General features: G+C 37.9%; 1 protein-coding gene across 1 annotated transcript in view; it reads left to right on the top strand.

Moving 5' to 3' along the window:
* Nucleotides 1-26,748, top strand: part of LOC124545337 (glutathione S-transferase 1-1-like) — a 66,262-nt gene extending 39,514 nt beyond the window's left edge. The window contains exons 3-5 of the mRNA XM_047124235.1: nt 1,669-1,810; nt 18,670-18,837; nt 26,356-26,748. Of these exons, the coding sequence (XP_046980191.1) occupies nt 1,669-1,810; nt 18,670-18,837; nt 26,356-26,502 (457 nt within the window). The 3' untranslated portion in view covers nt 26,503-26,748. The remainder of the gene's footprint in view (nt 1-1,668; nt 1,811-18,669; nt 18,838-26,355) is intronic.
* Nucleotides 26,749-26,985: the final 237 nt, after the last annotated feature.

Here is a 26,985-nt window from a genome sequence, read left to right on the forward strand (position 1 = left end):
TAGCAGACATAGACTGAGATTGTTATTGGCTCATTGCAAAAATAGCCACCATGATTGCCAGCATCTCTGATGGCAAGCTCCTTCCAACTGGGGGCCTCCCTCAGAGAGGGACTCACAAGTCTTAGTTGATTGTTACACCTCAGAAGGTCACACTTTTCGAACTCCTGACAGAGGGACCAATTGGCAGTTGGGAAGGTAACAGCACAGGCTATCACCCCTCCCTCGGCCTGACCTGTACCAGGGGGTATGTGCAACCTGGGCTGGAAATCACACATCACACACAGTCACCTGTTACACATCAGACGTAGCAGCCAGCTCACAGGGAGGAAGAAGAAACGAAGAGAAACCTCAAATGCCAAAAGGAAGGAAGGAGAGGAGATGGAGAATGAAGAAAGAAAGAAAAACAGGTTACAATGCTGGGCTATCAAGCTGCAACACACATTCCTGAAAAAATGCAAGACATGTTTCCCAAGGGAAAAAAGAATAGCAAGAAGGTAGACATGTAGCGCAGAAAGAGAAGACGTGCTGCAAAAGCTGGGCCCCCATGGTAGCCAAATATGAACTCACCGAAGTGTTGTGATCCCCTTGGGAGGTATCATCAACTTACAGAATATATAAGTATATATATGAGGATAGAACAAGTGGTCAGCTGATACCTTACTGAAATAATAATTATGATATTTGTCCAAAATGATTCAGGAAACCTAAATCAGGATGCCGAGTCAGACCAAACTCTATCCTCCCACATATGGAGTCAGTGTCTTAACAACTACACTGCCTCATTCAGTTGGTTCCTACTGTACAAAGTTCATAGAAACTTAATCTGTACACTGCATTAATACTATATGTGAATTTGATCACATCAGCTAAATGTAACCTAGTAAATTAGAGAGAAAGCCACTATTTTTGTTAAAGCATCTGCTTCCTAACTTGTATTAAATAAATATTATTTTTTATCGATTGATAGCATAATATTTACTGGATTGTACTGGTATTTTTCAATGAAAATAAACACTGTATTTTAACTGCAAAGGTATGTTTAAAAAAGACTACTACTTTAGAATAAACATTGCGACTTGCCATGTAGCTACCTCGAAATTTTACTCCTTGAATGCAGATAATCATATAATTTTTATACTAAGTGGCTAATGATACGTGTTATATTGACTCCCAGTTTCTTGCTTCATGTGAGTTGAGAGCTTGTTGAACACCTTTGCAGCAGAGTTAATAACTCCAGTCTAAATCTTACACAAATGGTGAAGCCTGTAAGAAAATCATTTTTTTGGTTGGTATTATAATTTGTAAATCATAGTTTAGCTAAAACTGATATTTGTTGTTGGCAACAAAGAATTTTCAGAAGAAAGTGTACTGAGAAGTATGTAAGTATTCCAAAATCCTTAGAGAGACCACTGTAAGAAGTGTGATTATCTATTTTATGCAATGTACTGTTTGCTCCCCTCTTCTGAATAATATCATACTTTAGTTACTTGAGATGTACCTAGAATGATAAGGATTTTTTTATGTACTGTTTAAAATAAAATTGAAATGAACTGTTCATTCAGTCTCGTTCTGTCACCCATTTTGTCTATTTTTTGTGTGATTTTGATGAATATTTAACTTTTTCTATGTTATTAAAATAATTCTAATAACACTCCATTACTTTAACAGCCATGTTATTATTGCATACTTGGTGGATCAGTATGCAAAAGATGACTCTCTGTATCCTAAAGATGCTAAGAAACGGGCTCTAGTGAACCAGCGACTCTTCTTTAATGTGTCAACACTTTATGGACGTTTTTCTGCATATTATGTAAATGCAGTAGTAAAACTGTATATGTCAATAACAGTATAATATTTGGCAATATGAATTTCCATAATAATAATTCTACAGTTATTGTATTAGTGGCAATGAATTCCTCTCATTGTTACAATGATTTTAGTAAGTCTGCTCATTGTTGTGTATGACATTTCTAAAGCAAGGGTCTGAGTCTGTTAATTTTGTGACTTACTTTCTCTCTCATATACACACATAAAGGTGACAAAGACATCTAAGAATATTCAATGTCCCACTGCACTTGATAGCACTGGTCAGAATTCCATACACTGATAGCCTCACAACTGTGAAGACCAGTGCTCCAGTGCTGAAACATTTGATTTCTCCAAAGTATCTAAAAGTGTCATATCACCTAACAGTACAACATATATGCCAGAAACTCATTAGGGAAGCTCTAAAATGTGTCAGTTGGTGGAAGAACTGTTAACAAACTCTGATTTGCATATGACACCATGCCTTTAGTAAGCAGCGAAGGTGAACTTACTAGGCTACTGACAAAAGTAAAGGGGGTTAGTCTATCATGGGGATTAGACATCAATCTCATCATGTCCAAATCCAAGATAATTATTGAGGAGCATGATTACAACTTTGTTCGTTGTGGTCTTCAGTCCTGAGACTGGTTTGATGCAGCTCTCCATGCTACCCTATCCTGTGCAAGCTTCTTCATCTCCCAGTACTTGCTGCAACCCACATCCTTCTGAATCTGCTTAGTGTATTCATCTCTTTGTCTCCCTCTACGATTTTTACCCTCCACGCTGCCCTCCAATGCTAAATTTGTGATCCCTTGATGCCTCAGAACATGTCCTACTAACCGGTCCCTTCTTTTTGTCAAGTTGTGCCACATACTCATCTTCTCCCCAATTTTATTCAATACTTCATCATTAGTTATGTGATCTACCCATCTAATCTTCAGCATTCTCCTGTAGCACCACATTTCAAAAGCTTCTATTCTCTTCCTGTCCAAACTATTTATCATCCACGTTTCACTTCCATACATGGCTACACTCCATACAAATACTTTCAGAAACGACTTCCTGACACTTAAATCTATACTCGATGTTAACAAATTTCTCTTCTTCAGAAACTCTTTCCTCGCCATTGCCAGTCTACATTTTATGTCTTCTCTACTTCGACCATCATCAGTTATTTTGCTCCCCAAATAGCAAAACTCCTTTACTACTTTAAGTGTCTCATTTCCTAATCTAATTCTCTCAGCATCACCTGACTTAATTCGACTACATTCCATTATCCTCGTTTTGCTTTTGTTGCTGTTCATCTTATATCCTCCTTTCAAGACACTGTCCATTCCATTCAACTGCTCTTCCAAGCCCTTTGCTGTCTCTGATAGAATTACAATGTCATCGGCAAACCTCAAAGTTTTTATTTCTTCTACATGGATTTTAATACCTACTCCAAATTTTTCTTTTGTTTCCTTTAGTGCTTGCTCAATATACAGATTGAATAACATCAGGGAGAGGCTACAACCCTGTCTCACTCCCTTCCCAACCACTGCTTCCCTTCCATACCCCTCGACTCTTATAACTGCCATCTGCTTTCTGTACAAATTGTAAATAGCCTTTTACTCCCTGTATTTTACCCCTGCCACCTTTAGAATTTGAAAGAGAGTATTCCAGTCAACATTGTCAAAGGCTTTCTCTAAGTCTACAAATGCAAGAAACGTAGGTTTGCCGTTCCTTAATCTTTCTTCTAAGATAAGTCATAAGGTCAGTATTGCCTCACATGTTCCAGTATTTCTACGGAATCCAAACTGATCTTCCCCGAGGTCGGCTTCTACCAGTTTTTCCATTCGTCTGTAAGGAATTCGCATTAGTATTTTGCAGCCGTGACTTATTAAACTGATAGTTCGATAATTTTCACATCTGTCAACACCTGCTTTCTTTGGGATTGGAATTATTATATTCTTCTTGAAGTCTGAAGGTATTTTGCCTGTCTCGTACATCTTGCTCACCAGATGGTAGAGTTTTGTCAGGACTGGCTCTCTCAAGGCCATCAGTAATTCTAATGGAATGTTGTCTACTCCCGGGGCCTTGTTTCGACTCAGGTCTTTCAGTGCTCTGTCGAACTCTTCACGCAGTATCGTATCTCCCATTTCATCTTCATCTACATCCTCTTCCATTTCCATAATATTGTCCCCAAGTACATCGCCCTTGTATAGACCCTCTATATACTCCTTCCACCTTTCTGCTTTCCCTTCTTTGCTTAGAACTGGGTTTTCATCTGAGCTCTTGATATTCATGCAAGTGGTTCTCTTTTCTCCAAAGGTCCCTTTAATTTTCCTGTAGGCAGTATCTATATTACCCCTAGTGAGATAAGCCTCTACATCCTTACATTTGTCCTCTAGCCATCCCTGCTTAGCCATTTTGCACTTCCTGTCGATCTCATTTTTGAGACATCTGTATTCCTTTTTGCCTGCTTCATTTACTGCATTTTTATATTTTCTCCTTTCATCAATTAAATTCAATATTTCTTCTGTTACCCAAGGAGTTCTACTAGCCCTCATCTTTTTACCTACTTGATTCTCTGCTGCCTTCACTACTTCATCCCTCAGAGCTCCCCATTCTTCTTCTACTGTACTTCTTTCCCCCATTCCTGTCAATTGTTCCCTTATGCTCTCCCTGAAACTCTGTACAACCTCTGGTTTAATCAGTTTATCCAGGTCCCATATCCTTAAATTCCCACCTTTTTGCAGCTTCTTCAGTTTTAATCTACAGTTCATAACCAATAGATTGTGGTCAGAGTCCACATCTGCCCTTGGAAATGTCTTACAATTTAAAATCTGGTCCCTAAATCTCTGTCTTACCATTATATAATCTATCTGATAACTTCTAGTATCTCCAGGATTCTTCCATGTATACAACCTTCTTTCATGATTCTTGAACCAAGTGTTAGTTATGATTAAGTTATGCTCTGTGTAAAACTCTACCAGGCGGCTTCCTCTTTCATTTCTTAACCCCAATCCATATTCACCTACTATGTTTCCTTCTCTCCCTTTTCCTACTCTCGAATTCCAGTCACCCATGACTATTAAATTTTCGTCTCCCTTCACTACCTGAATAATTTCTTTTATCTCATCATACATTTCATCAATTTCTTCATCATCTGCAGTGCTAGTTGGCATATAAACTTGTACTACTGTAGTAGGCATGGGCTTTGTGTCTATCTTGGCCACAATAATGCGTTCACTATGCTGTTTGTAGTAGCTTACCCGCATTCCTATTTTTTTATTCATTATTAAACCTACTCCTGCATTACCCCTATTTGATTTTGTATTTATAACCCTGTATTCACCTGACCAAAATTCTTGTTCCTCCTGCCATCGAACTTCAGTAATTCCCACTATATCTAACTTTAACCGTTAAGGGATCTGACATTCCACGCTCCGATCCGTAGAACGCCAGTTTTCTTGTTCCTGATAATGATGTCCTCTTGAGTAGTCCCCACCGTAGATCCGAATGGGGGACTATTTTACCTCTGGAATATTTTACCCAAGAGGACGCCATCATCATTTGTCCATACAGTAAAGCTGCATGCCATCAGGAAAAATTACGGCTGTAGTTTCCCCTTGCTTTCAGCCGTTCGCAGTACCAGCACAGAAAGGCTGTTTTGGTTAATGTTGGAAGGCCAGGTCAGTCAATCATCCAGACTGTTGCCCCTGCAACTACTGAAAAGGCTGCTGCCCCTCTTCAACTTACAGGTTAGTTAAAGGATTTGGATGCTGGACATTCTTGGAGCTGTTTTGCAACAGCCACCTACCATACAGGAAATTGCAATGATGATAAAGATGGTTGATTATGCTAGGGTGAGGGCTATGAAGAAGTTCTCCGATATCTGGCAGGACAGTGACAAGGAACATTACAAAGATCCAGCTTGTCAAAATACTTGTTTTTTTCTGTCTTTTTTTATGGATATGAAACGTGTACCCTCAAGGGCAAAGACAAGCAGCATATTGACAGATTTTAGCTTTGGTGCTGGTGCAGGATGCTGCATATAAAACAGAAAAAAATAAGAACTAATATGTACACTATTAAGTAACTTAATCTCCTGGTGGCTTTCCACTCATTGAACCAAAATATTCTCCAGTTCTTTGGCTATACTCTGAGAAGAAATGCAGAAAGTCTAGAAAAAATACTTATGGAAGGAAAGACTGACAACACAAGACTGAAGGGAAGAGCGGGATGATGGATCATATCAAGAAGCTCTTCAATCTACATCTTCAGCAGAATCTAAGAGAAAGTGGGTAACCACCCAAGATGGAGACACTTGGATAATGGGATCATGACACTCAGCAATGAGTACACTGATGATGATTTACTCTCAGAACACACAGAGATTATGAGTGGGTGCTGATAAGTCTTTGGCTTTTCCTAGCTAAAATAGGTATAGGCTCATTCCAATGTTTTTGTGTTAAATGTTGTTTTTTACATTACATGTGACAGTAATTGCATAGCAGTAACGATCCCCCCCCCCCCCCCCCTCTCTCTCTCTCTCTCTCTCTTCCTGTGCAGGTTTGAAATAAATATGTTGCAAGAAAATAGAGAATTCACAGTGAAAGAGAGTCATGCTGTGATCATCTTATTTAAAAGGGGATATGGCCAAACAAATTTATGATGATATGTCTGGTACATTGGGCAGCAACTGCCCTTCTTACTCTGCTATCAAGAATTGGGTTGCTACTTATAAAACAGGGCATTTGAAAAGTGAAGAGGATAAGCATCCTGGAAGGCCAACTCAAGTCACAGTTCTGGAAACTGTAGATGCTGTTAATTCTGTGATCCTGGATGTCCAGAGGATAATGGCTAAAAAGATAGAAGAGACCCTGGGAATATCCTGAGAATATGGGGGTCATATTATTTGTGACATTTTGGATATGAGAAAGCTCTCAGCCAAATGGGTTCCACAATGTTTCAATACAGACCAAAAGCTTGAATGAATGGTTGCTTCACAGTCCATGTTGTCAAGTTTTACCGGGATCCTGTGGGGTTTTTGGATTTTCTCATCACAGTGGATGAAACTTGGATATACAAGAATGATCCAGAGACCAAAGAAAGCCTGTATAATGGAGAGACACAGTGGCTAACAACATCCAAAGAAGTTCAGAACACTAAGATCAGTAGGCGAGATGCTCTCATGTGCCTCTTGGGATAGAGATGGAATCCTGCTTATTGATTACTTACAACATGATAAAACCATAATGGCAAAGTACAACTTCTCAACAAATTCAAGCAATAACTGATCTCCAAATGCAAAGGAAAGTTGAGAATAAAATCTTGTTTCTGTAAGACTTTTAGGTGGGTTAATGATGCTGGAAGAAAGATGCCACAAATGTGTTCAGCTCAACAAGAAATCCATTGAGTATTTAACTCCGCTGTTCTCTTCACATTTACTAAACAAATGTACTGTTTGGGTCAATACGACCCGACATAATAAAAAGCTGAAAAAAACTTCTACTCACATGTATTTTCCATACTGTTATATGCCAAAGGCATTGTTGTTATATTACAGTACGTTGTTAATGATCAAAGCAATAATAATAATAATAGTAATAATAATAATAATAATAATAATAATAATAATAAACCCTGTGGAGGCCCGGGAAAAGAATAGGCCTCCGGTATGTTCTGCCAGTTGTAAAAGGCGACGAAAAGAACAAACCACTAATAGGGCTAACCCCCCTTTTAGGGTGATTATTTGGTTCAGGACAGAACTAAAGAAGCCTCAGACAAGCGCCGTCATGGTCGGGGATGACGCTTGAACCCTATGCCCGCCCACAATGGTAACGACACTGCTAGCCAACTGGAAAATGATTTAAATCCTAATAGAGGTGTTTTGCAGGATATGCTTCCTGCAACCACCCTAGAAGGAAAAAAAGACAGAGGATGAGATGGTCAGATGAAGTTAATCAACACCTCATGTTCTGTTATTACCAAGCAACAAACCTAGGAACCAACACAACTGGATACAGATCACAAGTATACACAACATTTATTACCAGATACCCAGAATTAAAATTTTTAACAGAACAGCGACTAGCTGATCAGATCAGTGTAATAATCAAAAATAACAGGATACCCCAGTCAGAATTAGAAAACATCAAACAACAAGTACAACAAATACTGGAACAAAATAATGTGCAATCAGAAAAAGAAGAAAATACAGTAATGGACTCAAACATCCCAGAGCAAACAAACAAAGACCAACACGCATCAATTAAACAATCAGAGGAAAACGAAATCTTAAGACAGCCACCAGTACAAGCACAAAAAGAACACAAAGTGACGCACATGTTAGATACAGAAGAGAAATTTCAGCTGACATATATAGAATACAAAGACACAAATACAGACATTAGGCCATTCTTGCATAGACCACCATATAACCCACAAGTCGAAACAACAATAAAAACTATCAACACAATCATACACAACAAAATAAATGAAAATACAACTATGGAAAAGTTACAACTACTGGTTTATATAGAAGCACTCACTACACTAAATATACACACTAGGCAGAGATGAGAACCAACCAACACACAGAAGAAACCCACAAAACCAGCATGGCAACACAGGCTACAGATCAGAATAGAAAAGCTGAGAAAATACATCTGACAGCTAACACAATTTATAAGGAATGAAATGTCAGAAAAAAAACAAAAAAGGTTAGGTAAAATCTCACAACAAAAAGCGATAGAGCAATTAGATGAAAAGAAGCAGAAATTACCAGCATTGGCCAAACAACTTAGAAGATACAAAAAAAGTGAAAATAGAAGGAAACAAAACCAAACATTCAACACAAACCAAAAGAAATTTTATCAGACAATAGATAACACACACATTAAAATAGACAACCCACCAAACATAACAGACATGGAACACTTCTGGAGCGACATATGGTCAAACCTGGTACAACATAACAGGCATGCACAGTGGATACAAGCAGAAACAGACACATACAAGATGATACCACAAATTCCTGAAGTGATAATTTTGCAACATGAAGTCACCCGAGCAATTAATTCTACGCACAATTGGAAAGCCCCTGGAAAAGATAAAATAGCAAATTTCTGGCTAAAGAAGTTCACCTCAACACATTCACATCCAACTAAATTATTTAACTGTTACATTGCAGACCCATACACATTCCCTGATACACTTACACATGGAATAACTTATCTGAAACCTAAAGATCAAGCAGACAAAGCAAACCCAGCTAAATATCGCCCCATAACATGCCTACCAACAATATACAAAATATTAACTTCAGTCATTACACAGAAATTAATAACACATACAACACAGAACAAAATTATAAATGAAGAACAAAAAGGCTGTTGCAAAGCAGCACGAGGATGTAAAGAGCAACTGATAATAGATGCAGAGGTGACATATCAAGCTAAAACTAAACAAAGGTCGCTACACTACACATACATTGATTACCAAAAAGCTTTTGATAGTGTACCCCACTCATGGTTACTACAAATATTGGAAATATACAAAGTAGATCCTAAATTGATACAGTTCCTAAACATAGTAATGAAAAATTGCAAAACCACACTTAATATCCAAACAAATTCAAATAATATCACATCACAGCCAATACAGATTAAGCGTGGAATATACCAAGGAGACTCATTAAGTCCTTTCTGGTTCTGCCTTGCTCTGAACCCACTATCCAACATGCTAAATAATACAAATTATGGATACAATATTACTGGAACATACCAACACAAAATCACACATTTGCTATACATGGATGATCTAAAACTACTGGCAGCAACAAATCAACAACTCAACCAATTACTAAAGATAACAGAAGTATTCAGCAATGATATAAATATGGCTTTTGGAACAGACAAATGTAAGAAAATAGCATAGTCAAGGGAAAACACACTAAACAAGAAGATTGCATATTGGATAACCACAACGACTGCATAGAAGCGATGGAAAAAACAGATGCCTATAAATATCTAGGATACAGACAAAAAATAGGAATAGATAATACAAATATTAAAGAAGAACTAAAAGAAAAATATAGACAAAGACTAACAAAAATACTGAAAACAGAATTGACAGCAAGAAACAAGACAAAAGCTATAAATACCTATGCTATACCAACATTGACCTACTCATTTGGAGTAATCAAATGGAGTAACACAGACCTAGAAGTACTCAATACACTTATTCGATCACAGTGCCATAAATATAGAATACATCACATACATTCAGCAACAGATGGATTCACATTAAGCAGAAAGGAAGGAGGAAGGGGATTTATTGACATAAAAAACCTACATTATGGACAGGTAGACAATTTAAGAAAATTCTTCATAGAATGAGCAGAAACTAGCAAAACACACAAAGCAATCACTCATATAAATACATTGGCTACACCACTGCAAGTTCATAACCACTTCTACAACCCTTTAGATCACATAACATCAACAGATACGAAGAAAGTAAATTGGAAAAAGAAAACACTACATGGCAAGCACACATATCATCTAACACAGCCACACATTGATCAAGATGCATCCAACACATGGCTAAGAAAAGGCAATATACACAGTGAGACGGAAGGATTCATGATTGCAATACAGGATCAAACAATAAACACCAGATATTACAGCAAGCATATTATTAAAGATCCCAATACCACAACAGATAAATGCAGACTTTGCAAACCACAAATAGAAACAGTAAATCACATCACAAGCGGATGTACAATACTAGCAAATACAGAATACCCCAGAAGACATGACAATGTAGCAAAAATAATACATCAACAGCTTGCCATACAACATAAACTAATAAAACAACATGTTCCCACATACAAGTATGCAACACTGTACTGGTGAATGATGAATATAAATTATACTGGAACAGAACCATTATAGCAGATAAAACATCATACTCACCAATAATTGAAATATCCATACCCAATACAACAAATATACAGAAGATAATAGGATAAAAAATTGAAAAATACATCCAACTGGCTGAGGAAGTCAAGGACATGTGGCATCAGGATAAAGTTGACGTTATACGAGCTATACTATCAACTACTGGAGTCATACCACACAATATCCACCAGTACATCAACACAATACAGCTACATCAAAACATATGTATACAACTACAGAAATCTGTAATTATTGATACATGTTCAATTACCTGAAAGTTCCTAAATGCAATGTAACATATACCGTACAATTAAAAGGAAGTCATGCTTGATCAAGGTCCGTGTCACTTGCCATTTTTAACATCTGAGAAAGGAAAGAATATTAATAATACACAGAATGTCACTAAGAAAATCTATTATTTTAATATTCATGCAAGGTATATTAGGATCAACAGACATTCCACCAAAAAATCATTCTCAACAACCATCTTCCTGTTGGCCCATATCACTTTCTTTCCTTCTTATTCACTGCAGTTTGGACACAAGTAGAGGACGTGTTTTGCATACATGTTTATTACACTTTCCGCACAACATGTTATTTTTATTGTTATTGCTTGAAGGACAGAACTTACAGTGTGCAGATTTAGTAGAGTTTCTTGTTGTTACTGATTTAGACACATCTGCCATTCCTTCAGGATTCTGGATGCTCCTGACCATTCTCAAAGAACCTTCTGTTCTTGGACAATGCTTCCTCAATGCAATGTGCTCTGGAATCAGTAACTTTCCACCTACCTCCAAAAATATTCTCCTTCTAGTCAGTTTTCAAGCACTCCAGTTAGGGTCAATTGAAGTCCACAAGAGACATGCATTATCAGCAGCAACATCAAGAATATTGTAGAAAACTATAATGGACCATCTATTGATTTTTCATTTGCATGTATATGTACCTTTTAGCTGATTGAAAGTGTCTACAGCCTCTTTGGTTGAATTATAATCTAAAATCATTTCTGACTTGTTATCAGCCCTGTCACTTATTTGCCCACCATGGTGGAGAGTGCTCATTAGTACAACTTTCTTATTTCTCTTAGGAATATAATTGAGTGCCATAGTGTCATTTGTGAAATTCCTTGTTGGCCATATTTTGTAGAAGCTCTGGCTTATTTTTATGTATGGTTGCTAACATTGTCAGTTTCCTTTTCAGAAGCAACTGTCCCAACTTGTATGATGTGAAAAATTGTCACATGTTACATTTTGACCTTGCAAATCAGAGATAAGATCAGCAACTACTCTCATTCCCTGATTTTTTTCTGGTGCCACTCCACTCTCCTTTCCTGTATAAATCTGGGCTTTCAGTACATATGAAGATTTGCTGTCACACAAAGTCCATATCCTTTTCCCATATTTTGCCCATTTGCTTGGGATTTACTGCTTGAATGGACAGCAGCCTCTAAATGCTACCAGCTGCTCGTTGATGATGAAATTTTCCCCTGGATTGTACAGTTTAGGAAAGACTTCTAACCACTTCTGCCAGACACTGTGAATTGCAGTGAGTTTTTCAGTATGTCATCTTCCCTCTCTTGCAGATTTCTTATCAAATCGCAAGATGTGTAATATTTTACAGAATGTTTGTAGGGACATGGTGGCTTACAATACGTTCTGCCCAGTATCCTTATCCCACAAACTTTTTGTGGATGCCTCAAGTGATGATACACACCTGCAAGGAATAGGAGCCCTAAAAGTATGCGTGAAAAAGGGAATCATCAATGTTTGTTGACTGTTTACCATAAACTCATTGCCCCTCAATATTTGACATATCTGTTATTTCACTCTGAAGTGCTGTAGAAAATAATACTTCAAATGAACTTTTTACATCATTTATTCTACTGCTTGCATACCTGGATAACTCCTGGGGTACTCCTGATGACATTCAAAGCAGGTAGGCAGTCGTGTTGTGCTAGTGGTTGCAACTGCCATTCTGTATTCCTGTTTTTAGAAATAGAGCCTGTACACTACTTTGAATAGGCTGTGGACTTTCGTCAATGTCATCAGAACACTCACTTTCAGATGCATTACTGACATGATCTTCGAACTTGGAAAGTGATCCTTTGTCTGTTGAGCTATTTACTAATTCTTCCAACTCAGCATCAGTCAATGATGTAATCGCCACAATGTCACAATTCAGACTGATCACAAACAATAGAGAACACAACCTGAGCAGAAACAATGGATAATTCGATGAGTTGAAAAGTCATAATAACTAGTCCATTGTAGTAGATGCAGCGCCTTTGTTAACTTGTTGAATGTTGAGACTAAGTATGAACAATGAAAGTCATTACTACTATAAAAATATAAGGCAACCAGAAAGTATTTAACTTTAGAATAGCCATTTTAATATTGTGTCTTATTGACCCAAACATTACATATATAACTCTTTAGGTTTATGACCAGATGACTTAAAATATTTTAAATCTTATTTAACTACATAGTGTCCTTGCACTTTCAGACAAAATCACCAAATTTCATAAAGTTATTTTGATACTTAAATAATAAGAAATGAAATGTATAACCATTTTGGGTCATATGGACCCAAACAGAAAAGCAGGATTAATTTTTTTCAAACATATGACTTATGAGCACCCCTCATATTTGAGGTATCAAGCAATCAAGAAGCACATAAACAAGGTCAAAAATGTTGCTAAGCTATCAGACAGTCTCCTGCTTCAAAGAACAATTTCTCTGTTAATAGAAAGAAAATGAAATCCACTGACAATGCTGTAACTACAATGAAATATGGCTTGGTAAAATAAGAAAAAATTGTGTTTGCTCAAGTTGGAGCCCATCCAAAAACAACATATTTGTAAGTAAACATAGGCACTTCAACCTCCAGAAGAAAACCCCTTCTTTAGTGCTAACTGATGCAGAAAAAAAACCACACACACACATGCAGAGCTACATTTCTATACTTTCTATGTGCCACACACAGCTCCCTTCATGCCTGTGCCAGAGCGAGTTCACCATGCCACATTTCTATCCATCTTCCGGCTATCTCACTCTCTCATCCATCAGCTATCTTTGTCACCACCCTTGTGCCCCTCCCCCTTCCCCCACCTCTTTTCTCCTCTCACGCATTCCACCAGAAACAATGCCTCACTGCAGTCAAGCTGCATTATCAGTGCAATGTACAAGGTGCATTCAAGTTCTAAGGCCTCCGATTTTTTTTCTAATTAACTACTCACCCGAAATCGATGAAACTGGTGTTACTTCTCGATGTAATCGCCCTGCAGATGTACACATTTTTCACAACGCTGACGCCATGATTCCATGGAAGCAGCGAAGGCTTCTTTAGGAGTCTGTTTTGACCACTGGAAAATTGCTGAGGCAATAGCAGCACGGCTGGTGAATGTGCGGCCATGGAGAGTGTCTTTCATTGTTGGAAAAAGGCAAAAGTCACTAGGAGCCAGGTCAGGTGAGTAGGGAGCATGAGGAATTGCTTCAAAGTTGTTATCATGAAGAAACAGTTGCGTAACGTTAGCTCGATGTGCGGGTGCGTTGTCTTGGTGAAACAGCACACGCGCAGCCCTTCCCGGACGTTTTTGTTGCAGTGCAGGAAGGAATTTGTTCTTCAAAACATTTTCGTAGGATGCACCTGTTACCGTAGTGCCCTTTGGTATGCAATGGGTAAGGATTACGCCCTCGCTGTCCTAGAACATGGACACCATCATTTTTTCAGCATTGGCGGTTACCCGAAATGTTTTTGGTGGCGGTGAATCTGTGTGCTTCCATTGAGCTGACTGGCGCTTTGTTTTGGGATTGAAAAATGGCATCCATGTCTCATCCATTGTCACAACCGACGAAAAGAAAGTCCCATTCATGCTGTCATTGCGCATCAACATTGCTTGGCAACATGCCACACAGGCAGCCATGTGGTCATCCGTCAGCATTCATGGCACCCACCTGGATGACACTTTTCGCATTTTCAGGTCGTCATGCAGGATTGTGTGCACAGAATCCTCAGAAATGCCAACTCTGGAGGCGATCTGTTCAACAGTCATTCGGCAATCCCCCAAAACAATTCTCTCCACTTTCTCGATCATGTCGTCAGACCGGTTTGTGTGAGCCCGAGGTTGTTTCGGTTTGTTGTCACACGATGTTCTGCCTTCATTAAACTGTCGCACCCATGAACACACTTTTGACACATCCATAACTCCATCACCACATGTCTCCTTCAACTGTCCATGAATTTCAATTGGTTTCACACCATGCAAATTCAGAAAACAAATGATTGCATGCTGTTCAAGTAAGGAAAACGTCGCCATTTTAAGTATTTAAAACAGTTCTCATTCTCGCCGCTGGCGGTAAAATTCGATCTGCCATATGGTGCTGCCATCTCTGGGATGTATTGACAATGAACACGACCTCATTTTAAAACAATGCGCATGTTTCTATCTCTTTCCAGTCTGGAGAAAAAAAATCGGAGGCCTTAGAACTTGAATGCACCTCGTAGTTAGATGGGACGATATAGGTCTGTGTGTGTGTCAGAGAGAGAGAGAGAGAGAGAGAGAGAGTTTTCTGATTTAGTTAACTCCAACGGAAGATATTGGTTGAAAGTTTCCCATCTTTTTCATGTGATTTTTGACTGCTCACCCCTTAACTAAACAGTGAGTTGTTACCTTTACTCCTTCCACTTTTTGTATTTCTCCCAGGACTTCCCTTCACCACATTTACAATGAGGAGCAGAAACATACAGAAGTTAAGGAAATGTGCAAGCTTTTGGAGCCAGTGGCTCCTTGTTTTGGCAGAAGGGTTGAATGAGAAGGACGATGGATAAAGGAAAAGGACTGGTGACATTTAGAAAATTGAGAGAGTTATGGAAAAATCACCCAGAACCCTGAGTCAGGAAAGACTTACAGGCTGGTATGAGAAAGAGTGTCTTAGGTTAAAACAGAAATAATAGTGACCTTAGGAATGCAAACATTTCTAAAAGCTTCTGTTTAGGTACTATCAATGAGAAGAGTAGTTAATAAGAATTTTCATTTATGAGGCACATTTTTAAATTTATTTTGAATTGGTGGGGATATTTGGCTTCATGCTTTATGTTAGATAATAGTTTGCTGGATTCTTTTACACTAGAATACCACTGCTGTACTGTGTCTTCTATTCTAACGGTGAAATCACATTTTGGTTGAAACTTATTTTTATTTTCAACAGCAGAAACTATTGCAAAGTAAATGTACTGGGAAGTGAATGTACGAATACCAATATCATTGAAATGATCTCTGCAAGATGAACATTTGTGCACTTTACACAATATTCTCACTGTTCACTTCTGATGAATACATACTGTATTTGCTGGAGGTGCACTGCACCAGAAAATACTTCCATGGAACAACAAAAAATTAAAATATACAAAATGGGCCAACACCCTTGCCTTTACATCAATTGAGTGAGAGATAGACTACTTCCACAACAGAGAAACTTGGTGAACTGGGCTTTTTGATTAGTTTTTCTATGTGTTGACTATTTTCCCTTGTTATCCAACTGGACATCAAAGAAACATTACTTATGGTGTATCATTTAATATATGGACATTAGTGTCTATTTCTGGTGTTTGCAGATCAATTTTTGCATGTTTAGAATTACACATTGCAAGTCATTATGGGACTAGCACTTGAGAGCTAAGTTTCAGTATGGATCTCTGAGTCACATGCTTATGCTACCAACAAACATTACAGTTGGACATTTTTTTAAAATCACTGGATGACTGATTGTAAAGATTAAGTAAAAGAGTGTACTCAGTACTGTCCCATGTGGTCCAATGTATATTTTTGTTTCCTTTTCTGCTGTCAGTTCCATGTATGTGACAGTCTACAAATACAGCCTTCTGCTTTCTACATTTAAGGTAATACTTCTTGATGCTAGAAGGATGCCTTTGATAACACAATATTTTACTATTTCCAAATAGAATTTTGTGCTCCTTGCAATCAATGGCTTTGGCAAAATCACAGAGCATCCTAACAGGATATTTTTTCTTGTTTATCTCTACCCGGACTTTGTATGTTAGTTACTATATGACTTCCTCCATAGAGAATTCTTCACAGAAACCAAAGAGAGAAGCAATTAACAAGTTATGCTCAGAAACATGAGTCAATATTCTAGAACAATCCCTCAAAAACTTTTGAAAACACCAAGAGAAGTGAAGAGGGCTCTACTTAAAGGTGATTCACTTTTCTGCAGTTTTTATGTAGGTTTAGTACAGCATCTTTAAGAATGCCAAAAAGATATGTCCTGAATCATTGACTGATTATTACAAAAATAATGTAACGTAGTCCACTCAAGTCAACTGAAACTATTTCAATTTCCAAATGATCATAGACTAGTTAGATGCACAATGAAATTACATAAAAAGCTGGATAGAAAATATATCATCAGGCAGAAAATGAGAAATGTAGATTATGAAAATTTACAATAAAAATAGGGAGATATATTAGACTACATTAAATGACAACTCCATCATCTTGGAAAATGCAGTTTATTGGCCTATCTTCCTTTTCACTATGGGTGTGTTCTTTTGCTCCTTGCTCTCATTGGTATGTGTTCCCTTATTTATCTTGCCCAAACCACCCCCTCCCCTCCCTGAGGGCAGCACTAATAATTCTAAAAGCTAGTGTACTGTTATCACCTTTACTTTTGTATGTGTCTATCAGCAGTACTACAAATATTGCCTCTTTAAGTAGTGGCCATCAGTTTTGTCTCATAATTTAAAAGATAATAGAGATGTATGTGATATTATTTAACAGAGTTACTTAGGCACATAGCAAAAGAGTTGGCAAGTAGCAAGAAGGTTAAACAAAAGAAAATCTCAAATGTAACAAGGTACCTATTAAAGAGGTGACAAGAATTACACACAAGTGATAATACTGACATAGAATATGGAGAATTAAATTTAAAAAAATTGTATAGTATCTTCAAGATGGTATGAAAAGGTGTAAGGCAACTTTGATTAGAGGACCAACTGAAAACATTTAGAGAATTAAAACTAAAAACAGAAAACTATTTTGGATAGACATCATGTTCAAAGAGTTAATGTGGGAAATGTCACAGAAGCCACCAACAGAGGGAAATCTGAACAAGAATTTGAAGATTTCTGTAAATGTTTTTAAAGCTCAAGAGGTAATCAAGGGACAAAGGCAATTAGTAATTAAAGTGAAATGTAGAAAACTATTGGAGATATCATGAGATGAAGGTGCCTCAAGAGGATGGTGTTTCACTAGAAATGATTAAAGCTGAAGGCAAAGTGATACAAAAGGAGTTTATAAAATTATGTACACAATGTTGTTAGAGGTACACAATTACCCCAAAACTGATCAGTGCTGTTATGGTTTCCATCAGATTTCATAATTATAATAGGAAATTCAGAAGATGGAATAGTCAGGTGAGGATATTCCATATAATGAAACATATTGTCAATAGACCTAGGGGATGTCTTCACACCCATAAATTGAAAAAAAAAAACAAAAAACAAATACATTTCAAAGCAGTATACTTGAATCACCTTCAGTTTGCTGATGGCACTGCACTATTTGCCTCTGCTTCAGTCAAACAAGTACAACTAATGGAAGAGCTTAGTAGCGAAAGAAGGAGTCAAACTTGATTTGAAGATCGTAATAATGTATAATCAACCCATCAGAAAGAAAACTGAACAAATTTAACAACTAAGTCACATAATCAGTTCAAAAGTTATTATATTTATTGTTTTAGTACATTAGAAATAAAGTGTTGAAAACTAACAGAATGACCCCAGTAAGATGACAAATGACTTATTATGATGATGATGATGGTGTAGAGTTTTTATAGTGTATTTGTCTCTAATTTAAATTATTCTTCATTTGGAATAATACAAATCATTTTGTTAACAGTATCCTGTAATGTTCTGGGGAGCAAAACAATTTGATCCTGTGAAACTAAAGGAATTGGAGACAGCCTATGAATTCTTGAATACATTTCTTGAGGGACAGCAGTGGGTAGCTGGTACATCAATGACCATTGCTGATTATGCAATTTTGACATCAGTTAGTACTGCAGATGTAAGTACTGTTTGTGAAAACATTGTGAATAATACTATGTGTTCTAGAGTTTATCATTTAAATGAATTCTTTTATAATCACAGCGATTGTAAACTAAGGTGAAATCTAAATACTGACAGGTTGCTAAAGAAACTACATGCCATAACATGTATTGCACTGCTCTTACACATACAATAGTGTTAACATTTCACATAATACACTCAGCTATCTCATATGGATGATAAGCCACTTCTCCTACAAACATCTACCATTACTATATCAAACAATGGAAAAACCAGGATGGAATGTAACAATATTATGAAAAGGTTAATTGCTACTCACCATATACTGGAGCTGCTGAGTCACAGATAAGCACAACAAAAATACTGTCACTTAATGACCTTTCAACCAACAAGGCCTTTGTCAAAAACAGACAAAAAACACACATACACATAAATGCAGACACAACTCTCACACACATCACCAGAGTCTCTGGCAGCTGAAGCCAGACTTATGAGTGCAGACAACAGTATGTGTGCACAGATGTCTTGATCAACTGGTTGTGACTGTATATTGTTTGTGTTTGGCATACCAGTATTTAAGTCATATGGACAGATATGACAGCTTCAAAATCACATTATGAGCATGTGTGCCACAGCACGTTTTTCCTGACAGATAACACAGCATCGACCCAAAGGAAAAGCACCTGTATCCATGAAGACATCATGTATCTAGACTGACTATCTTGCTTTCCAAACTTACATCCAATTAAACATTCATGGGACACTCTAGGTTAAAGGATTTCAACCCACACACCCTAGCAAGTATGATTCTGGTCTCCAGCTGATGCTTGTCAAGCAATGGCCAATGGGATGCATTACTCATACTGAGTTGTCTGGTCTGTAGTAATATGAGTCACTGTGCAAGTTGAATTGCTATGTGAAGGCATCACACAACATCTATTGATGTCCTTTATGCCTCTTCTTTAGTAAAAGGATTCGTACATGATAAGTACCACCCTTAATTCGCCTGCTTAGCTGGGTGGTTACATGCTTGCCTCCCATGCATTGGGCCCAGGTTCAATTCCCAGCCAGGTTGGAGATTTTCTCCATTCAGGGACTGGGTGTTGTGTTGTCCTCATCATCAATTAATCCTCATCATTGGCCGCAAGTCACCCATTGTGGTGCCGACTGAAATAAGACTTACATTTGACAGCCGAACCTAACTGGGACATACTGGCCAACAATGCCATGCAATCATTTCATTTCAGTACCACCCTTGGGCTATGGCAATGCATGCAGTTTCAATATTGCTGTATCATGTGCCACAATGCTTTGAAGGCAACTTTCAGTGCACACTCTATTACTGCTGTTCTTGCAAACGTGATCTTCAGATGAATAATACTATGACTAGTGCCAGAACAGCTGCTTGTGTACCTCTGATCAAGCCGTTATTACTCCTGTTTTGTCAGCATACCTCTAGTAGATAAATGCAAAGGGAGCTGAAGAAAATTTGTATTTTGTGACACTTCTGTTGAATATACTGCTCTTAGAACAGTTGCTGGAGCACACTATATAAATTCCACTATATTCCCTTGATGGTTAATCAGCAGCAACCATCTAAGTATGTCAACCAATTGCCTCAGATAAATACTATCAAATCCACAAAAAGTGATCTAGTGTCAGACCCAAGAACCGTACATTCAGTATTCATAGTTTCCATCCCAAAACCTCATTCTTTGAATTTGTAAGGAGGTTTTCTTGATACTCACTGTACATTCTTCTAACATCTCTCAGCTGCAATTTGTCAATATTTCTGTTCTCTCACACTATTCAAACATGTCTGTGACTATTTGCCCCATCCTACATTGTATATGTTTGAGGTCACCTTTTAATCTGAACTAAAGTAGATACTGCACACTTGAGCAGTATTCTGTATAAGGCATATAACTGTTCTATAATAAACCTTGTTTATAGACAAACTGTTCTTTTTTCAGTATCTTACAAGTAATCCCACGTCTAACAAAACTAAATTTATTTACTGGTTTTGATAATACCTTTATATATTGCTATTCCCAGCTACTTTTATAATATGTCAGACTAAATGACATTCATTAATCACATAATATAAGGCTGCTACAATTTTTATATTTTGTAAACTGCAGAAGTTTACATTTCTCCACATTTATAGATAGATGGCAGCTTTTACATCCAGCTGATATTTTCTCAAGAAATAACTGTACAATGCCACAACTCTTATTAAATAATTCATCCTTACAGACAACCAATCATCTGCAAGGAGTCTGGGACTGCAAGTATTATTACCTGAACAGGACTGTCCTGTTACAAATCCCTGAACCACACCAGATATTACTTCTGTGTTGGTGGATGGCTCTCCATCCAGCACTATGCATTATGTTTCATTTATTAGGCACTTGCGTGGTGTTGCATCACAAGCTCTGAGAGAGCAGAAATAACAAACCCACCTTCATACCTCTATCCTTAGCACTTAAGGCATCAAGCGTGAAGAATGCAAGCTGGCTTTACGTGATTTATGTTTACAGAATCAGTAGAGGTTTTGACAGTGATCATCACTATTTTCATATTGGCCGTTATGTCTGTACTCAGAGTATGATGTGTAATACTGGTACAGATAAAGATGACTGATAATGGAGGATTGTTATGTGGATCATTGGTGCTAGTATTTTTGTAGCTATGCATGATCTAAGCTCTTCTTCTGTATCTGAGGACAGTTTGCAACATACCTGGTCAAAAATCAGCTTGTAATTCCTTGGTGGCAGCAGTCATGGTGAGAAATTGGCTGTAATTATGGTTGGGTACAGCACTGTCTGTATCCAATAATGTGATCAACACACACACATTTGGTTCTACCAGTTTTACTTCCATATATGTCAGACCCTTCACTAAAATAATTATGGCCAGTCTGTGTCTTAATTATGCAGGTAGATCTAGTTTACAAAGCATGCACATACTGCACCTTCTAATTACACATCAATAGTCACTATGCATTATAACCTAACCAACCAACAGCAGTCTCACTCCAATGAACAATACATGCAGCACTTTTATATTACAGTTAATCAGCAGTCATTGTTTATTATCCCTGTCACTGTCTGTCTTCTTATTCATAACAACATGTCATTGCATCATTACCTTATTGCTGTTGTGGCTGACACAGATTCCACTCTCAGAACAGACTGACTTTAAAAATGGCTTCAGGTCCAGTGCTTATATAGCTTTGCAAAAATGGCTACTAAAGTTTCACATTGTTAAATAAACAATTTCAATAATACAATTAGAAATTAATTGAGTAGTGCAGAAAAATTGGTTTTGGTGTGAACTTTATGTTACAATAAGAGTTTCGACTGAAGTAAGCCTTGATGATGAAAACTGCAAAAATAGCTAACTAAACAACACCACCCACAAAAGTGTAAGTTATCTGGAAACTAATCAAATGTTGATGTTTCTACCATGTTTTGGAAATTGGCTAAATGAATAGCCATACCGTAGGTGCAACCACAATGGAGGGGTATCTGTTGAGAGGTCAGACAAATGTGTGGTTCCTGAAGAGGGGCAGCAGCCTTTTCAGTAGTTGCAGGGGCAACAGTCTGGATGATTGACTGATCTGGCCTTGTAACAGTAACCAAAACAGCCTTGCTGTGCTGGTACTGCGAACGGCTGAAAGCAAGGGGAAACTACAGCCGTAATTTTTCCCGAGGGCATGCAGCTTTACTGTATGGACAAATGATGATGGCGTCCTCTTGGGTAAAATATTCCAGAGGTAAAATAGTCCCCCATTCGGATCTACGGCGGGGACTACTCAAGAGGACATCATTATCAGGAGAAAGAAAACTGGCGTTCTACGGATCGGAGCGTGGAATGTCAGATCCCTTAATCGGGCAGGTAGGTTAGAAAATTTAAAAAGGGAAATGGATAGGTTAAAACAAGATATAGTGGGAATTAGTGAAGTTTGGTGGCAGGAGGAACAAGACTTTTGGTCAGGCAAATACAGGGTTATAAATAAAAAGTCAAATAGAGGTAATGCAGGAGTAGGTTTAATAATGAATAAAAAAATAGGAATGCGGGTAAGCTACTACAAACAGCATAATGAACACATTATTGTGGCCAAGATAGACACAAAACCCACGCCTACTACAGTAGTACAAGTTTATATGCCAACTAGCTCTGCATATGATGAAGAAATTGAAGAAATGTATGACGAAAAAAAAGAAATTATTCAGATAGTGAAGGGAGACGAAAATTTAATAGTCATGGGTGACTGGAATTCGGTAGTAGGGAAAGGGGGAGAAGGAAACATAGTAGGTGAATATGGATTGGGGGTAAGAAATGAAAGAGGAAGCCACCTGGTAGAATTTTGCACAGAGCACCACTTAATCATCGCCAACACTTGGTTCAAGAAAGGATGGGTATACACTTGCACACACACACACATATCCATCCACACATATACAGACACCTGTATATGTGTGGATGGATATGTGTGTGTGCGAGTGTATACCCGTCCTTTTTTCCCCCTAAGGTAAGTCTTTCCGCTCCCGGGATTGGAATGACTCCTTACCCTCTCCCTTAAAACCCACATCCTTTCATCTTTCCCTCTCCTTCCCTCTTTCCTGATGAAGCAACCGTTGGTTGCGAAAGCTAGAATTTTGTGTGTATGTTTGTGTTTGTTTGTGTGTCTATCAACGTGCCAGTGCTTTCGTTTGGTAAGTCACATCATCTTTGTTTTTAGATATATCTTTATAGTTTCAGTATTTTTAAAGAAATATTACGTCTATAATAATTAATGTTAATATAATGAAGATCCATATTGTTAAAGTGGCAACCAAAGAGGAAATTCAGAATGCTGCTAAGAGTCCTGAGTTTTCAGTTGCCAGACTGTCTGGATTTTGTATGGGTACCAGTGTAAAATAGACCAGAAAACTTTCTGTGCTGTTGACCATTGGATGGACAACCTCCTGACACTGCTTGAACACTAGTAGTACCTGCAGCACCTACTGTACGATCAGTTACAGCAACAGCAGCCTTGTCCATAACTTCCACTGGGATAGAGTGCCTTCCTCTACACTACGCTCACCTGTGTTCTCAAATTTCATTATTGTCTTGTTTAAACCCAATAATGACATCATGTTTCTCTTCATACATTTCATTTGGTGATCTTTCTCAATCTAATAATGCAACTGCTGCTGTTCACATAAAATACACACATCAAAAAAAAGTTTTGTGTTGCCTTGGTTCTGAGAGGTCCGCAACCTGTACAGAAAATTGGAATCAAGATCAACATAAACTTTATTTCTGCCCTTTATATTGCTCATGAAAACCACACATTGCATGTTATACTACCATACAGTGAGACCTTCAGAGGTGGTGGTCCAGACTGCTGTACACACTGGTACCTGTAATACCCAGCAGCACGTCCTCTTGCTTTGATGCATGCCTGTATTCGTCATGGCATACTATCCACAAGTTCATCAAGGCAATGTTGGTCCAGATTGTCCCACTCCTCAATGGCAATTCAGCATAGATCCCTCAAAGTGGTTGGTGGGTCACGTTGTTCCATAAACAGCCCTTTTCAATCCATCCCAGGCATGTTCGATAGGGTTCAAGTCTGAAGAACATGCTGGCTACTCTAGTCGAGTGATGTTTTTATCCTGAAGGAAGTCATTCTTAAGATGTACACAATGGGGGTGTGAATTGTCATCCATGAAGACAAATGCCATGGCAATATGCTGCTGATATGAATGCATTGTTGGTTGGAGTATGGCATTTATGTGTCGTACAGCCATTACGGTGCCTTCCATGACCACCAGCGGCATACGTCGGTCCCACATAATGCCATCCCAAAACAACAGGGAACCTTGACCTTGCTGCACTCACTGGACAGCATGTCTAAGGCGTTCAGCCTGAGCAGGTTGCCTCCAAACATGTCCCTTGCCGTGGACATAGGGAGTGAAGTTGTGCATCATGCAGCCTATTTCGCACAGTTTGAGTCGTAACTTGATGTCCTGTGGCTGCACGAAAAGTGTTATTCACCATGGTAGCATTGCTGTCGCGGTTCATTCAAGCCATAATCCATAGGTAGTGGTCATCCACTGCAGTAGTAGCTCTTGGGTGGCCTGAGCAAGGCATGTCATCGATAGTACCTGTCTCTATGTATCATCTCCACGTCCGAACAACATCGCTTTGATTCACTATGAGATAACTGAACACTTCCCTTGTTGAGCGCGTTTCGTTGCACAAAGTAACAGTGCAGACATGATCAAACCACAGTATTGACTATCTAGGCATGGTTGAACTACAGACAACAGGAGCCGTGTACTTCCTTCCTGTTGGAATGACTGGAACTGATCAGCTGTCGGACCCCCTCCGTCTAATAGCCGCTGCTCATGCATGGTTGTTTACATCTTTGGGTGGTTTTAGTGACATCTCTGGACAGTCAAAGGGACTGTGTCTGTGATACAATATCGACAGTCAATGTCTACCTTCAGGAGTTCTGGGAACCAGGGTGATGCAAAACTTTTTGATGTGTGTAGTTTCACTAACAGTGCACAGTCCCTCTTCTCATCAGCCATGCTGTTCACTCACACTATGGCTTGTCAACTGAGAGTATAGATGTCATACTGTCATACAGACAGCGCACAGTGCCAGATCTGCAGTTAGTTCCACTCGAACACGGTAGATGTCTACCTAATTTCATTGTCATATGATAATTACAGCCCACACCGGACCTATGTGAGCAGTTGCACTTTAATTATAGTCATCCCATATTTTCTTTGATAATTTTCTGTCTTTCTTTTGATTTGACCATATGACTTTTTTAGGTATCAGTGCAAACACATCATTAACTAGGTTTTCAAGTCTCTGGAACAGCAATTTAATGTTTCATTAGGTACCATTTCTTCAATTTTCTGTCCACAGTCAATCTCAGACTGTGCAGTGCTGAGTGCAACTAGTTTTCCCTTTGTAACAACTCTTCTGTGGAACTCATAATTTGATTGCCGTATATTTCACTGCTGATTGCTCATAGCCTTTGTGTGTAGTTCCATAATTAGTGCACTGTAATCTGCTAACTTTGAATAGCTACACTTAATTTGTAAATTCCTGCTATCTATGTTTGTGATAATGGTTTCAGATAGGGATCACCAGTTGTTGGAAGTAGCTCATAAGTGTTTACTAAATTCAAGGAACTCTCCCTTTTGTCCTTCTGTCCTCTACATGTACACTAAAATCATCTCAGAATGGTACTGTTGGCATGAGAAGTGCCAGGTTACATAAACAATATTCTGTTTGTGCGATAATGTTTTCAAAATTTCTATGTGCCAAGTGGTATACAGAAATAATAATTATATTTAGTCTAAAAACTGTAAAGCAGTCTGTTCAAAACATAAATCTGAGCAGAAATTTTTGAAATTTAGTTGATTGCTCATTAGTATATCTGCAAGGTATCCTTTTTTAGTTATACAAATGCATTAACTAATTAATTTGAGTTTACTGTTTACAGGCTGTTGGTTTTAACATCAAGAAATATCCTAATGTTGATGCATGGTTCAAACGAGCAAAGACAGCAGTGAAGTCATATGAAGAAAATTATCGTCAACACGTTATGCTATTTAAGAAACAATATGATGATGCCACTGGCAAGAAGTAGCTTGGTGGAAACTGTTCATCGAATCACTAACATATCATCTACAATCATTCAGCTTTTGCATCATATTTTTCATTTTATTTAAATATCACTGTTACATAGCTAACATTCTTACTGAAAGCAAATATATTGAGAAACAGCTGCAATGTGTGTTTCATTTATGTAACTAACTGTCTTATTAAACAATAAATTATTTTGCAATGTAAATGCAATTAGATGTAAATAAATATATAGTGTATATACATCTTACTGAGATACAGTAGTTAAATGTTACTTACAATACAAGCCGAAAGGAAGCAAAGTGGGTGGATACAACAGCAACAGATCAATTTTGATGTATTGGATGTGTAGGTTAATTTATAAAATGGTGATGGCAGACAGAGAAGGGAGGAAGAGAGCTCTGAATCAAGAGAGCAACCACATACAAACATGGGGATGGGATATTAATTATGAGGCAGATTTTATAAAAATATTTTCTTCTCTACT

This window comes from Schistocerca americana, chromosome 8 (genome assembly GCF_021461395.2).
Source record: "Schistocerca americana isolate TAMUIC-IGC-003095 chromosome 8, iqSchAmer2.1, whole genome shotgun sequence".
NCBI lineage: Eukaryota > Metazoa > Arthropoda > Insecta > Orthoptera > Acrididae > Schistocerca > Schistocerca americana.